At 36.9% G+C, this 17,512-nt stretch overlaps 1 protein-coding gene across 1 annotated transcript in view; it reads right to left on the bottom strand.

Annotated features, from left to right (window-relative positions):
• Positions 1-17,512, bottom strand: part of LOC134533409 (uncharacterized) — an 85,694-nt gene that overhangs the window by 18,102 nt on the left and 50,080 nt on the right. Inside the window, exons 3-5 of the mRNA XM_063370930.1 lie at positions 11,700-11,900; positions 9,210-9,553; positions 2,872-3,091 (exon numbers count right to left, since the gene is read on the bottom strand). Of these exons, the coding sequence (XP_063227000.1) occupies positions 2,872-3,091; positions 9,210-9,553; positions 11,700-11,900 (765 nt within the window). The remainder of the gene's footprint in view (positions 1-2,871; positions 3,092-9,209; positions 9,554-11,699; positions 11,901-17,512) is intronic.

Below are 17,512 nucleotides of genomic sequence, written 5' to 3'. Positions count from 1 at the left end.
ACCGAAAAGCTTTTACTAACTAAAAATGTGCGTCATAACACTAACACACACATACGAAAGCTACACGATGTTGAAATTAAATTGAAATCTTTTTGATGACGAGTTTTCCTTCCAAACAACGCATGGACTTTGTTCATAATACATTGTATACGTCATTTACAATACAAAAACCTTAACTAATTCTACTAAAACACATGAGATTTGTTTTTAAAATTAGGCTCGTGCAAGGGCCACCTTCACGGCTATATTTTTGTCACACATTTTCTTCTTATTACTAATGATAGGTTAAAAAGCAATACAGTATATTTTCATTTTAAAAACAAATATTTTTAGTTGTCTTTGTTTTTTAATACTTCGTCATTTAATTTGTAAAATGTACATTTATTTGTACATTTGTACCTCACCGATTTTTTTTCACAATTTTAAATCTATTGTTTTTTTTAGCACCCTCGATTTTGAATTACCAATTTTCTCTTACGAAAAAATCACCTTTGAGAATATTTGAAAAATGCTTAGTTGTAATTTTTGCCTGCCATTCCGAAAAAAAAAATACAGAACTGTTTTCGTTTAATTTACTGCGTTCGCATCTGTCAGTGCAGGGCAAATTGTTAATGCATGGAACAAACTCCGAAGGTGACACAAATATGTTTTAGTAATCTCGCAACGAGAAACTCATGAATGTGATTTTTTTTTTTATCGATGCTGATGAAGTATACGCAAGTCCCCAGTGCGAAAACATTTGCACTACATCACTCGAAATGTATTCAGTTCGGCTCGCTAGGGATAGAGCGCTGGTACTGTTTGACACGCAAATACGTGGCAGTAGAGCCCCCCCTTGAAAAGTAAATTGCGTTTAGGAACACGTTACTGGAAATGGTAGGCGTAAAAAGTATTTTGAAAATACTTATGCAGACAACTACGAAACATTTAAACCTTGTTAACATATTTTTAAAAAAGGCTTTTGGGAGAAAATTTAGATATAAAATATTTAAATATTATGTTTTACATTAAACTTATTTTCTTGTATAAGGTCGTTATTTTCTTTAAAACATATTTGACAATTGATTCATAAAAAATAAAAAATCTTCAATATTATACTAATAAATTAGAAACAAATCGATTGCATTATTTTTCAAGCATACAAAATATGTAATTTTACAACAAAAAAAACTGAATGAAAATTTTTAATATAATAAAAATAACTAAAATTTGTTTATAAATAATCAAACTTTTTATCATTTTATTCAATTGTACTAAATCATGAACCTTCATGGATACACCATGTCTTTCCCTTCCTTTTTTAAAAAAAAAACCCAAATCACTAAGCGAGTTCCGATATTTACATAGCACACAACACCCCTTTATGACAATTCACGCTTGATTGCTTAAGAATTGACTGTAGGAATACTCCTGTTGCTTATTGTTCCTTATTGCGAATCCAGTGGTATTATACCTAATAAGCAAAGGTGTATTATAATAAAAAAAAATAGAATTTGAAAATACGTATAACACTCTGAGGAACATTTTCCCTTTCAGCAGTTGTATATGAGCAACATATACAATTTATTTTAAAAAAATAAATGAAATCGTTGAACGTGTTTGTAAATTGAAACCGTACGATTTCCAGAATATTTTTTTTTGGTTTGTAAGATACGCATCATGTAAACGAGAAGCCTAAGATGTACATCAGGTTCTGTCCCTGCCCGAACACGCCCGAATATTCACCTTCAGCCAACCTCGGGATTTGTTTTATTTTTTGCGCAGGAAAAAAATGAATTCAAACATTGAAAGTGGTCTGTTAGGTTTAGCTACATTAAAACACTTTAAAACACTATGGACGGTTAGTTAGGTTAGTATAGACTACATTAAAATAAACAGAGAAATATAAATATATGTATATAAATGAACCCGAGGTTGGCCGAAGGTTAATATTTGGGCGTGTTCGGGCAGGGACAGAACTTGATGTAGGTACATCTTAGGCTTCCCCATGTGAACTGGGGACAAGAAAAGTCGCACTCGACCCGGATCTTCTGGAAGGTCGCCGGAGTGGAAGATGACGGACTTACGGCCGGAGTGGAAGATGACGGACCTTACGGCCGGAGTGGAAGATGACAGACTTACGGCCGGAGTGGAGGATGACGGACTTACGGCCGGAGTGGAAGATGGCGGACTTACGGCCGGAGTAGGAAGATGACGGAATTACGGCCGGAGTGGAAATGACGGACTTACGGCTGGAGTGGAAGAAGACGGACTTACGGCCGGAGTGGAATATGACGGACTTACGGCCGGAGTGGAAGATGACGGACTTACGGACGGAGTGGAAGCGGACGGATGGAGTGGAAGCGGACGGACGGAGGGGAAGCGGACGGACGGAGGGGAAGTGGACGGAGTGGAAGTGGACGGACGGAGTGGAAGCGGACGGACGGAGGGGAAGCGGACGGACGGAGGGGAAGCGGACGGATGGAGTGGAAGCGGACGGACGGAGGTGAAGCGGACGGACGGAGGGGAAGCGGACGGAGTGGAAGTGGACGGACGGAGTGGAAGTGGACGGACGGAGGGGAAGCGGACGGATGGAGTGGAAGCGGACGGACGGAGGGGAAGCGGACGGATGGAGTGGAAGCGGACGGACGGAGTGGAAGCGGACGGACGGAGGGGAAGCGGACGGACGGAGGGGAAGCGGACGGATGGAGTGGAAGCGGACGGACGGAGGTGAAGCGGACGGACGGAGGGGAAGCGGACGGAGTGGAAGCGGACGGATGGAGTGGAAGCGGACGGACGGAGGGAAGCGGACGGACGGAGGGGAAGCGGACGGAGTGGAAGTGGACGGACGGAGTGGAAGCGGACGGCCGGAGGGGAAGCGGACGCACGTACCTGCACCTCCAGCTCGAAGCCGGGCAGGTAGCTGAGCGGCACCGGGTGGAAGGGGTTGTCGTAGGGCGACGTGTGGAACTCGAGCAGCATGTTCGGCCCGGAGCTGACGATGTCCGGCACGGCGTCTCCGCCGCACAGCCGCACGAGCACGGGCGCCGAGGGCGAGGCGCCGTCGTACACCGTCAGGTAGTCCTGCACCACGTTGCACTGGTCCCACACCCTGCGGCAACACCCGCACGCCCGTCACGACGCGTCGCTCCGCTGCGAGCCACACTTCTCTTCCTTCAACCTCCTATGGGCTATTGAAAAAAAAGTCGGTTTACGGACGATAATTTAACGTGACAACGTCATGACAAAACATTGATGAAATGATTGCATACTTTTATGAATAAAATTGAATCAATTTTTTATTGAATTATCACTATTTTGTATGGATACAAAGAATGAGTGAAATGAAATCTACAATTTAAATGCTAAATTTACTTTTATTTTCACTCATTAATTCAAATATGTTTATTACCTTAACTAAGAGATTATTTTAACTATAACTTTTATACACGTTTGCTATTTAACTTCTTCCAATCTTTGTTATTCTGTTAAGGATAGGACGATGATAGGAAAAGTAGGAAACGAATGGGAGTGTTTCAAGTTTGATGTGCCTCGAAAAAAGTCAAATCGATAGTTGTTCCAATCGAGTGGAAGAGAGATAGATGCGGCGCAAGCGTACTATGAGCGTGACGGGACACAGCGTAACGGGACAATGTGCGTTACGGGACACTTTTTCGTGCGTGCAGCCGGCGTCATCGATTTATTAGACGTCACGTCAAAATGACCAATTAACATGACAATAATTTCATCACAAAATGTTCAGCAGGGTCTTGCTTTTTTTTTCCTACGCAATCGCCAAAACGGTTGAGGCATTTTTTTTTCCACAGGAACAATCAGATTTTTACCTCATCAATGTCATACAAAAATGCATTGTGTGACTAGTTACAATAAATGCAGTAAATTGTTCGATACGTTTTTATGAATTCTCATACATATATAAGTGTTTTCTGATTTAATACAGTAGCATTTAAAGAACATTGTAATTTACTTTTAGTAACACAAATCAATATTTCCTATGGATGATATTTTGTGAGAACATCTATTTAAATGTGAATTTCACATTTGATTTTATTTTAATTTTTTACTATGTTATATATTTATGTTGTTTGTATTTGTTTTATGTTTGTAAAGTACCAGTCTAATTTGGAATACGTCTGTTGGCCGGCGCTTGGTAAATATATGAATAAATACAAACATATGTTTATTAACTTACAACTATTGATTCCGTTTAATAATTTATGTGTTCTATTCCAAGATTTCATAAAAATATTTATTTTTTTAAATTATATGTTAGAAACTTCATTTAAGTCTAGTTTTGTTCTAACCACCTTATTTTCTTTTTTAAAATTACATTTATTTATTGATTAAATTATATAAAAAATTTATAGTTATTGATAAAATTTACAAATTTTTACTCATGTATTTGTTACACTGTTTACGACCAGCCAGCTTTTAAAAGGCCATTACTGGGTGTGACCCGCCACTTGATTACAATAACATCAAATACCGTACCACGGAACGTGCATCGTTGAAAACGTTTATGCGGTTTGTACTTGCGAGAGATGATGGACACTAACTAGTGTCACTTTACCTATTTAACAAGTACTGAATGGTAATATAAGCACTTGTTTCAACTGCACTTAATATGGGTTGTGACAGTGACAATAAGTGGCTTCTTTCTTCTATTCTGCACGAAAATTATATATATATATATATATTGTGATCAGAACGTTCACAAACTGTTGATCTACATTAACCCGCATAATTGACTTTCGGATATTTAGCTGAACAGAAAATATATGTATGAAAATTTGTACTGAATTTGGGAGTTGGATGTTATACTTCAATGACTAAGCCACACAAAACGATAAGCGTATCGTTATAAATATCTTTACCCTGACCAGTCAATGTTTTCAGAAATGTGTGTTGTTATTTAGAGACAAAACTTTACATTTGATATTATACACCAGTGTTAACATTTTCGGCTAAATTTTATAGTGGAATAAATGCTAAGGCTCGAAACTTACGACTAATAAATAAACACTGCTTATATGTGTCCACTGATTGCAATATCGCGACCTTTCTTATTATGAGCATATTTTCCCTGTGAACTACCTAATTGATCCGTTTTTTAGCTGTTGAAATTCTAAAATAATTATCAATATTGAAATTTACATTTTCAAATGAAATATTTGGACCTACCTTAATAAAATAAATCACAAACAATGTAAAATATTTTTTTGCGATTAATCTGATGAGTGGGAGATATCAATAACATATATTTTCTATACAGGTATTTATTAAAAAAAAACCGAATATTTAAATCATTTGCGTGATCAATGCTAGTTTTCGTTTAAGCATAATGTATAAAATATTGTGTTTTTTTTATATATTTTTAGTTCAGTAGCGCATAGTCTTCCAGTTTTAAAACACTCTTTGTCGTTTCTTTTAAATTTTATTCACTGAAAGTATGAACAATCCCTTTGTCAGAAATAAATATCGTCCTCCGTATAACGTTATGTGTGGGTGCGTGTTAATTTTTTGGCTACGATAAAGAGGGCTTGTTTTAAAAATGCTGTAAATTATCATTCTATTTTTGGGCTTCAGACTCAGCTGTGCGACATTTGACATTTTGCCAATTAAGAGAAATTAATATCTGACCGTGATTTATTCAAAAGGAGGAATTTTCACCCGGCCTTTCGGTTTTTTATGCGTAACAGCGAGGTTTTTCTCTTCGGGTCCATACGGTACATGGATTTGCGAGGGTGAGTTATTACCTTGGTGCCAGATATGTTTATTCCAATAATATGAAACGGGAGGTGGTTTTGGAAGCGTTTTCGAATTACCCGAAAGTCAATATTGCTTTTTAATAACTGCGTGTTGTTCAGTTCGTTTCGTTACTAATCCGTAAGTCTGACAGATGACTACAATCGTATTCACGTTTGAGAACATGAGAAATCAGTGTTGTACCAATTTAACATTCATAAAGTATTAGTGGAATATACAGTACCTTGACTACATATGTATATTCGGAATTTTGCAAAGGGCAAAATATAACGCCAAAAAAATACTGTTTCTATTTTCTTTTCGTTGCCGAAGCATTAGAAGGATTACTAATTTCTTTAGTATGATTTTGTTATTTAAAAAACCATTGAAACGAGCTAAAAGGATGATATCTAACTACGACTTGTGATTCATTCCTAGTGACACTGGCCTAAACTTGAATTTTACAAACAACAAAATTATTGGAAAAAAAAATAATGAGTAGTAAAAATTAATGATATGACTACACTATTCAAATAACCTGCTTACACAATAATAAATTAAGAAACATTATAGAAAAATGTGAACGAGTCTTTCAGTACTCGCCATAGAAGTGTAAATATATAATCTTCGTAACGAGCAAACTCACGTGTTCTCATGTTGCAAATAAACTTATAATACGAAACTCGGGCACGAAATTTAACATAGAATATTTTAAAATAATGCCAAGCCTGACAAACAAAATGATATATATATATATCTCTTTTCAAATGCCAAAATTTCTTGATGCAAATCACACACATATTTTCTACGTCCGTCGCTAGAAGTCGCTGCTTGAATAGTAAACGTTCCTCGCCACCATCAAACAATAGGAAATTCTAAACTATTAGAAACGGCTGCAATAAAACCCCGGGCAGTGGACCATATTTCTCACAAGGAATTTTATTACAATAGTGAACATCCTATTAAATTACACTAAAGAGTTAATATTATAAATTTTTCCACAAGTTATATGTTATACTTCTATGGCATTATTAAAATATTAACCTGAAACATTTTATAACACATATAATATTAAAGATAAGTTTGTATATTTGTTTTTGCTTAAACGACTGAAATCAATATGTTAATAATACTTTCTAAAAACACTCCTCAACCTTACTGAGCTGATTCAACAATATAATAATAATTTTATGCTATAAATAAAGTAAAAAACTAATTTCCCGGAGACGAGATTTGAACCATGCTTCTTGAGGATACCAAGCGCGCAATCTACCGCTCTGCTAGTAAACTTCTTGGGAGTATTGAAGGAGGATATGTATTATAATTAGTGTAATGCCAGTTTTCTTAGGCATTATAAAACTTACGGTTATTTTTTACTCTAACTATTTTAGTTTACATACATATTCCAGGGCAGTTTTACTAACATAACATATTATTTAACATACCAATATATTTGGTGTACCAATATATTTGGTATGTACAATAATATTTACGATAGTGACTAAATACGGGTTTATATTGCTACATGTGGTTCCACCATCTTTGAGACACATGTCCGTTCACCAACTTCAGTTCCATTTTAACGAAATTACTCCTACCAAATGCCTATACCAAGCCATAAGGTATTAACACTACAAAATGAACAACCAAAAATATTATTATTAATCCGAAATAAATAAAAAAATAGAATAAAATTGATTTGGCAAGTTTCTTTAAATGTTTTTTCGTTAGACTTGGCTATCCATCATCTGTTTACAGAAAAAAATTATAACATGGTTCTGGTAATTCTTGAACATAACCAAAATTAAAATCAAAATTACAAAACATACTCTGCCTGCGGTTGTTCTAGGCACACTGGTGTTCAATACAATACAGTATTCTGTTAAATATGCACTCGAGAAAGATAATTTTCCACTACACACTCACTGCATGTGTTGGCTACGGTCATACTTGAAGATCTGGTCACAGAAAAGTATCAGTTGTCTGCTGCAAGCTATAGGTGAGGACGATATCACAATTTGATCTGGCACCCACCCGCAAGATCATCTGACTGTAGTACTTGGGACGAAAAATTTTCCGATTGCAACAACAGTTGAAAAAGTCTTAGCCAGTCACTCACTGTAGGAATATTTAGCTGTGGTGTTCTACCTGACGATCTGATTCTTAAAGGGAAGAAATAATATCTGAAAGATTCCATCTGGGTTTTAACAATTTCTATGCCATAACAATTTTCTGTCGTTTAGCTATCAAAATTTGGCCTATTTTAACCAGAGTAAATAATTTAATGGAATCCCTGAAGATAAAAGTGACCTCTGAAGTAATTGGTTTTTAATATTGACTTTTTTGGAAATAACTACAACATCTATTGTACAGACATGGTTGTAATAAAAGAAAAATCTCATAATTTATTATCTCTACTTAAAAGAGTGTAAATTTTCAGTATGAAACAATAAAACATTGTTTTCCATGAAAAATGTTGAAACCAATATGGCATCTTACATTTCTATCTTCCCCCTTAAAATTTAACAGTTGTTAGTTGCAAATTTGTTGTAAGGAAGAAACCAAAGCTAAAGTTAGACACATACTGCAGGACTCTTTAGCTGATGTCGTACTTGATGATAAAGCCCATTAATCATAACAGTTTTCGGTGACATACTGCAATTAAGGAAGGTATCACAGATTGAGCTTGAGACTCACATTTGGACCATCTGGCTGCGGTCGTACTTGTCAATATGGGCTTTGGCAACTTTGGGTGAGGAGTACATGAGTTGGATACTAGAGTTTGAGCTGGAAACTCCCCGCAAGACCATCAGGCTCTGGTAGTACTTGTCAATATGGGCTTTGGCAACTGTGGGTGAGGAGTACATGAGTTGGATACTAGAGTTTGACCTGGAAACTCCCCGCAAGAGCATCTGGCTCTGGTAGTACTTGACAATATGGGATTTGGCAACAGTGGGTAAGGAGTTCATGATTCTGATACTAGAGTTTGAGCCAGTCACTCACCGCAGGACCCTCTGGCTGCGGTCGTACTTGTCAATATGGGCTTTGGCAACAGTGGGTGAGGAGTTAATGATTCTGATACTAGAGTTTGAGCTGGACACTCATCGCAAGACCCTCTGGCTGCGGTCGTACTTGTCAATATGGGCTTTGGCAACTGTGGGTGAGGAGTACATGAGTTGGATACTAGAGTTTGAGATGGAAACTCCCCGCAAGACCATCTGGCTCTGGTAGTACGGAGTAAATGAGTTGGATACTAGAGTTTGAGCAGGAAAATCCCCGCAAGACCATCTGGCTCTGGTAGTACTTGTCAATATGGGCTTTGGCAACTGTGGGTGATGAGTACATGAGTTGGATACTAGAGTTTGACCTGGAAACTCCTCGCAGGACCTTTTGGCTGTGGTAGTACTTGACGATATGGACTGTTGCAACTGAGGATTATACCAGAGTTTGAGCCGGTCACTCACCGCAGGACCCTCTGGCTGCGGTCGTACTTGACGATCTGGTCCTTGATGTGTATCTTGTGGCTGTTGCGCTGGCGCACGGCCAGCATGGCGTGCTTGCCGCGCGGCACGGTGCGGTGCTCCAGGCGGTAGCGGCAGGTGACGTTGCGCGGGTACACCCCCGGGTAGTTGGGCGACTGCACCCGGCACGGCCGCACGTCGCAGCGGTCCAGCAGGCGGTCGCAGTAGGTGCCGGGTGCCAGCTGGCCGCGCCACGTGCCCGCCGAGCTGTTGCCGTAGCGCAGCCGCGCCTCGCTGCGCCGCAGGAACTTGTAGGCCAGCTTGAAGTCGAAGTTGTAGCCGATCCCCTGCGCCACACCCACTCCCCGAGTGCCTCACTCCATACAGGCAGTGGCGCAACAACTAAATTTTCAAAGGGGGGGGGGGGTAATATACCTTTTTATAAAGAATCATCGATCCCCCTATTGAAGCCCGGGAAAATTTGTATTTCAAGGTGGGAAATGGTGCTATTTAAGCAGTTTTATTATCTAAAAATTGATTACACAGCACTTTCTTTGCCCCATTTGTCCCCACTTCAAGGTTTCAGAGGGGGGGGGGGGCAAAATACCCTTACCCCCCCTGTTGTTGCGCCCCTGCATACAGGGATAGTCATTTGGGGGTGACAAAAAAAAAGGGGGGTAACCGAAAAGTTTAAAGCGAATTGATGTATCGTATTTTCATTATAAAATAACTTGCCGAAACCACAGATCGGCAGTAGTGGCGTATGATGGTATGTTTGCTTTAAAACACACTTGTATACTTGCGCACTTGCACACTTGAGTAGTTTACTTTAATAAGTGTGTTTGTGCTCTTGCCAATACTACAGACTATACTGGATTACTTTATATTACATGGTATATTACTATATACTACAGATAATCTGCATTTCAGTATATATTGGACGCTGCAACTGAAACGTTTAAGTACAATATACAAGAAAAAAGCCTATGTTTATTAGGTTTTTGTAACGAAGAATTTCGTTTATATAAAGGCTATATGCTTCATTTATTTTTTATTTGTATAACCTTCAGTATTGATATGTGTCGATGCCATTAAAAAACTAAGTCAGACAAACTGCACTAAAAAAAAAAAATAATATTTCCGAATCGGAAAATATTTGATACAATAAAAATGACCACATTTGTCACATTTCAGTGACGTCATGTGAAAGGGGCAGTTAAATTTCGCTGTACACTCATTAGGCTGCAGTATGGTTTGCCAGCGCCAGGAGTGTCTTTCTTGTAATTGGTAGCCATCCAAGGGGGAAGCCATTGCATCGTCCGGGGCCGGGCCGTTCCAGACGTATTTGTTTCCACATTATGATTACTGTGGATCGCGAGCCAGCAAGCGAACCCGCGTGTGATCGAAACTACTGAAGCATTCACAAAAAAAATAATAAGTGAGTGAGTCTTTCAGCGCTCGCCAGGGATGTGTACCTATCATCTAACCTCGGCAACGAGCGAATTTACGTGTTCTAAATTTGCAAATAAAAATTATAATAAGAAACTAGGACATCAAACTTAACCGTAAAACTCTTTAAAAATAATTCCGAGCGTGATAAATATACGCGAATTGTGTTTTGAACTACAATTCTGGACGCGAATCACGCGTAGTTTCCACACCATCCACTAGAATTTGCTGCCGGAGCAGCTACGTCGATTATCGAACCATCTCATTATCAGACCGAAATTTTAAACCACATAATGAAACGGATCCGATAGAAACGAAAATAACTTGAATAATACACCAACATTACTGTAAAACACCAAGGATGCTTTAACATTCTAAACGTGTAAAGTCGAGCTCCTTACTTGAGCTCAGGCTAACGGTCTTTAATATGGGGTGTTTAATTCTTAAGTTGATAAGTATACATACCATCACATATAATTAACCTATATAAAACCAATAATATATATATATTCCAGTACATCTGTACTTATATATATATATAGTGTATATATCGAAAATATTCCAAACACCATCAAAACCTTTAAGCTCTCTTTTCTTCTAAAATATTCGTTTTAGGGAAAAACTGGGAATTTTTTTAATAACACACCTATATTTATATTTAACTGGATGGCACTATTAATTGTTAAAAGTAAATACTTACATCACTTTTGCACGGAAGTGATTCATTGGTTCGTTGATGTTCTTGATTATACTTGCACCATTTTTGCTTTTGGGTACACTTTAGAGAAGGAGTTATTTTAAAATCTTATAATGGCTGGAGCCTTGTAATGTATAAATCTAAGGGGGAAAAAAACGGTGAAAAATGTTTCATCTTAAAAAAAAAATCTCACTATAATTTTTTTTTAATAAAGTGGTATTATTGATTCCTCAAAATAAAATGACTGGCGCGAACTTCTTCCTGCTTCCTGCTACACGTTTCCCGTGAGAGCTGGGACGTTCCACATGGAAAAGCGTGCCCGGTACGCCCTGGGGGCGCAGCCTCACCTGCTCGGAGAGGCGGTACAGCCTCAGCGTGAGGTTGAGCGACGCCGTCTCGCTGTAGTAGACGGTGTAGCCCCAGGCGCTGCCGCACCACTGGCCGCCCGTCGACGGGCGCCCCAGCTCGCGGACGCTCATGTGGCCGTCGGGGCAGCCGTCCGCCGTGAACGACACGAACTTGCCCACGGTGAACGTGTCGAACGTCAGCTGCGGGCACCGGACCGAACACACGTCCACATTTACACCTCGAATCTCTGGCACAGCGCTACGCTGCAGACTGCCCACGAAGACTCCGTGAGATACAGGCCCGGTTTCACAATGAGGAGAGGGATCTAAAGGAACGAAGTATCTACTATAGCACGGCAATGCTGAGCTTTCACGTTTACGTTGCTACGTTCAACCAAAAGTTGGTTGTGGAAATGGATGAGAGAATTGAGGCGATGGAGATAGAAGTGGTGATTGCAGGAGAGTTTGAGGTCCACTTTATTTTGTATCTGCACGGAGCAGTTCAGAGTTTCATTTAAACTCCACTGATTTTCAGTAGTTAATAGCAGTTTCATATTTTGAGTGTGGCGAAATTGAGGTCTAACATGACTGTTGCCAAGAAATGAGCGGGAAATTTTTATTTTTAATGTGGCAGTCGCCATATCCCCTCGATTATTCCTGAGGATAAAAACGGATATGTTCAACATGTTATACCTATTCGACCACGGTGGTAGCCATGTTTATTTATATTATAAGCACATAAAAAATATAACTTCAAGCACAATTATATCAAGTGTTCTATTATTACTTTGTGGTCTATTTTTATTATACTTATATGTAAAACCTGATCGTTTTATGATCTCGAAAACTATTTATTTTTAAAACTTAAATAAACCACCTTGAAATTCAATATTTTTGGTTGCTCTGTGTTACGTTCACGTGAATTGTGGAAGCAGCAAACGCGACAGTGAAATGTTCTCGGAGATCCGTCTCCGTTTCCGTGTCATTGTAGAACGGTCCATCTACACGTATCGTCGCTGGGTTACGGAAACTGGTTTTGCTTTCTTTCGCGAAACCCCAAACAGCAGGCACGCTCTTCTTCCCAGCATTTTATTTTTCACCAAGTTCACTACGGAACACAGGATCATGTAAGTTGGTTTCCGGAGAATTTCCTACAAAGACTTGCGAAGGCCACTACGTTCATTGGAGGTGAATGATTCTTTGAAACGTCCATACGTTTTTCTGTAGTTCCTATACAGTGTTGATGGAGTATGAGCTACAATCTAAATATGAAACTGTTAAAAAATAAACTGCGAAACAGTGAAATTTCACTGGGGAACTATTGAGACCACTTTATTTTGTATCTGCATGGAGCAGTTCAGAGTTTCAGTTAAACTCCATTGATTTTCAATAGTTAATAACAGTTTCATATTTTGAGTGTGGCGATATTGGAGTCAAACAAGACTGTTTCCAGGAAATGAGCGGGAAATTTTTATTTTTAATATGGCAGTCGCCATATCCCCTCGATTATTCCTGAGGATAAAAACGGATATGTTCAACATGCCGTAGCCATCTGTGTCTCCCAGACTTAAGGTAGGTCGAGATATGCAAAAACGAATCGTAACGTAACACCGACGCGCAACCCAACATCGAGACACAACATCGCAACAGGACATGGTTCTGTTGACATACATCATACGTGCAAAAGTACATCGACGTTTAACAGATGTTTAAAACACCGCGCCGTTCCTTAATTAAGTTCTAGTGCAAACATGTATGTGTGCAGGTGTGCTCTAAGTAGGTATAGTGATCGTGACCTAAATAATTTTTTTATTTTGCTGCAGCTGCTTACATACTCATGTGCACTATAGTAAAAAAGATGAAACGGCAAAGATGATATGGCTTACACAGTTGTATGATAGATCAAATTACAGTGGTAACCTATTAATTTTAAATTGAAAATTTCAAACAGTTACAAAAATTTCACAAAGATTGTCACCGACAGACTTTGAACTTTGATTAATTTACCTGGGCCGAAAGTTGTAAAACAGAACACTAAGTGGAAAAAAAAGCTATTTCCGTCCAAAAGAGACTAGCAGTAACAAGCCGGGTTTTATCTACTGGTGATTTCTTCGAAAGTTTACAATACTTTTTTTAAATTTCCCAAACAATCAATAACTGTAATAGTCCCAGAAGTTTGTGAAGCTATTGTTGAAGGATTGAAAGACAGAATTAAGTAAGAAAATTTTATATTTAAAAAAAATTGTAAAAATATACATGGTAAACATATTGTAATAAGAAAGGGAAAATTTTACAAGTAAATACGTATAAATACAAATAAAGAAAAATCACACCTTTAAACTTCGTAATTAAGCTTTGGCAGATTCACACTTTGAAATTTTAATGAGTGGCAGGAATCGGAAGAACACATACTGGATTCGTGAGTGTGGAATTGTAGTGGAGATTGCTGGTAGTATGGAGAAGATTTGGTTGGTTGTGGAAATGGATGAGAGAATTGAGGCGATGGAGATAGAAGTGGTGATTGCAGGAGAGTTTGAGGTCCAGTTGAATTATGTTGTAAATTGGAATTGCTGCGTGGTTGTGGAGAGAGACAGGGAATGGATTGGTTATTTAAATGGGTTCTGTCCGCTTGAAATAAAAAAAAATACTCATGATATCTTGCTGGATTGCACTTATTATGCAAGTTTTTATATCCACAAGGTTTCCGAAAATTTGACTCTCGTTTTCCTCGCGCTGAGTCAATTGTGATGCTTTCGTTAATATTTCAAAAGCTCTGTCTTGTTCAGCTTCATCAGCAGGTATCTTGTGTTTCACAGGAGGTCCCCCGTAAGAGGTTGATTCTTCTCTTGCTGATTTTTGTCAACTGCAGTCATTTCAAGTTCCGAGGTATCACACTCTTGAATAGCGATTGTGTCATCAGATTACTCGATGTAGTTCATAGTTATATTCAATCTGCATGCAGAAATAAAAAATTATTTTTTTTTTTTAAATTATTTAACTCTTATTATTTATAATGCAATATAAAATTTGTATTTACGACCAATCACCCGTGTATTATTCATATAAAATTATATCGTAGCTTAGCCAACAATACTGTCTGAGTGACATTTTTAAAGAAATTAACTTTTTGGTTCAAACGTAATCTTTTGCATACCGATATAAATTGTACGCCAATCCTAGAGATAGAAACACCATCGTAAAAAAATGGAACCAACTAAACACACAAAGAATAAACTGCAGTAGCCTTAAAGTTGAGGTAAGAGGAAAAGTGTAGTTGGTTACCCTTGCTTAATAGTAAAAATAAGTATTAAAAATTTGTTTCGCATCAACAATAAACATTAAATATACACTATACGTACTTGAAAATAAACAATTTATTTGGACCTTACTGTAAAGTTGATGTAAAGTTGTTATATATATATATATATATATATATATGCAGATACCAAAAAACAACGAATGAATGGTTGGAAGTAGCAAAACAATACAGGAAGTGAGTTTTAGGTAGATTACGAAGAAAGACTACCTATTGTAGCCTTTACTATAATGCGATGTCCGGAAAATTTTATATAGTTTTTCGTTGATTTTAAAGTTTATACGTATCACATTGTTATGGACATGATAACTGCCGTAAATTTGCATGAATCACTTCCAAACTGCTCCACGAAGTCTAGTAGTTTAAAATCTCGTTCAAGTTCGTTAACGAGAAAAATAGAACTAAAGCTGTAGAAATGGGGAAGGATTGTTTTGAAAAAATAAATAAATAAAAATCGCTATAACTTCCATAACATGACGAATATCGCTTCCGTTCGAACGTATTATCACTCGTTGAAATAAAACCAAAAACATTTGTTTAAATACATTTTTGATACAACAAGAGGTGAAAAAAACAAGGGTTGGAGGACAAAAATAAAAATTCATTACTCCCTTAATATTCTCATTATAGAATCTGTTCAAGTTTTTTGTAAATCTTATAATTTTTATCTAAAACTTTTGTTTTAAAAATATTTTGATAAGACGAACCATTAGTGCAAAGGGTTGGAAAAAACAGAGGTACATTTTTAAAAAGTTCATAAATTCCGTACATGTAAACTATTTAATCCGTTCTTATTTACTGTAAACCATTAAAATTTTATTTACAACTTTCCCTTGAAATAATTTTTATGCGATCAATTATTACTGTAAATGGCGGAAAACAACAGGCGTTGAAAGACAAAATAATTCATAAATCTCTTAATATTCACAATATTAAATCTGATCAAATTGTTTGTGAACCGTATAAATATTATCTAAAACTTTTGTTTAAAACTATTTTTATAAGACAAATTATTCCTTCAAGGGTTTAAAAAAGTAATTGAAATAAAAAATAATTATTTTTGTACCATATACGGTATTAAATCTATTCTTATAAATTGTAATATCTTAAAAAATTATTTTCAACTTTCGTACAAATAATTTTTCACACGATCAAGGGGTGAAAAATAAAAGGGGTTGAAAGACGAAAAAATTAATAAATCCTTTAGTAAGTACACTATTAAAACCTTTCAAACTGTTTGTAAACCTTATGAATATTGTATAATAACATTTGTCTGAAACAATTTTCGATACAACCAACCATTGTTACTAAGGGTAAAATAAACAGGGGTTAAAGTTTAAAAAAAATTCTAACTCCCTTATTACGTAACCGCTTAAATATATAATAATTAATTTTAATTTTCTAATAATTTTTTTAAACTTTGATCTAAAACAAGTTTTGATAAGACGAACCATTACTACAAAGGGTTAAAAAAAATAGGGATTTGAATAACATAAATAAATATAACTGCTGTACCATGTGAGTAAATTGTTATGTAACCAATCATTACTGTAAGGGGTAGAAATGGAAAAATTGATATACAAAAGAATAACTTTTTTTTAGTAGGTATACTATCAAATCTGTTATAATTTATTGTAAAAATTCCGAGTATTATCTAAAACCTTTAGCTGAAAAAATTTTTGATGAAACAATTATTACCGTAAAAACTTGGGTTGAAATTTTAAAAAAACTATTACTTTCTTACTATCCGATTCTTTCGATTATTGTAATATAATCCTAATATTTTTTTTAACTTTGGTTCAAAGTACTGTTGATAATCCCTTTGACTTTGCCTCAGCAATTCTCAGAGTACTTCGTAAACTAATGTTGCTAGAACCTGAGAAGGCTCAACTAATGTAATAACAGTAATGTAATCTAAGGACAGTAGTACATTTGCATATTTTTTTTACGAAACTGTTGTCCTTTCCATTCTTTATAAATATGTAGGTATGTAAACCTATTTATAGCTACAGGCTGAATATGAAGAATAGTATATAGTCTTTATTTGACGTCTCATGAAATTTTCTGTTTTCGATATTGGTGGCTTTCTTAGATTTGTATTCGTTTGTTTGTTTACTTAAGAATTTCACTCGGCGTTATAGCAACGTATTTGTATTCCTAACGATGTGACGATCGAAATATGCATATAGGCCACTGGACTAGTTAGCAATGTAATATACTTAGCCGAGTGACGGAAGGTGCGAAACCAACTATGAATAAACGGGCACCAATTGTGTTAAGTTAGTAAAGATACGTATTCAATACATGCAGCATTTAGTGGTTCTGTGGTGTGTACAGTAGACCAGGGTCAAAAATCTGTAGTATTTCCGAGGAAGGGGGGGGGGTTAATGTTACGGCCGTGGAATTACGTTTCTCATTCCTGTTTTGCAGTTACGAATTTTCAAGACCCAGCAAACCCCATCTACGAGGGGTGGGGTCGTTAATTCCAGGGGGGGGG

Source organism: Bacillus rossius, chromosome 6, assembly GCF_032445375.1.
Source record: "Bacillus rossius redtenbacheri isolate Brsri chromosome 6, Brsri_v3, whole genome shotgun sequence".
Classification (NCBI taxonomy): domain Eukaryota; kingdom Metazoa; phylum Arthropoda; class Insecta; order Phasmatodea; family Bacillidae; genus Bacillus; species Bacillus rossius.
The sequence above is the reverse complement of the archived record's forward strand: the minus strand, read 5'-3'. Positions and strand labels throughout refer to the sequence as shown.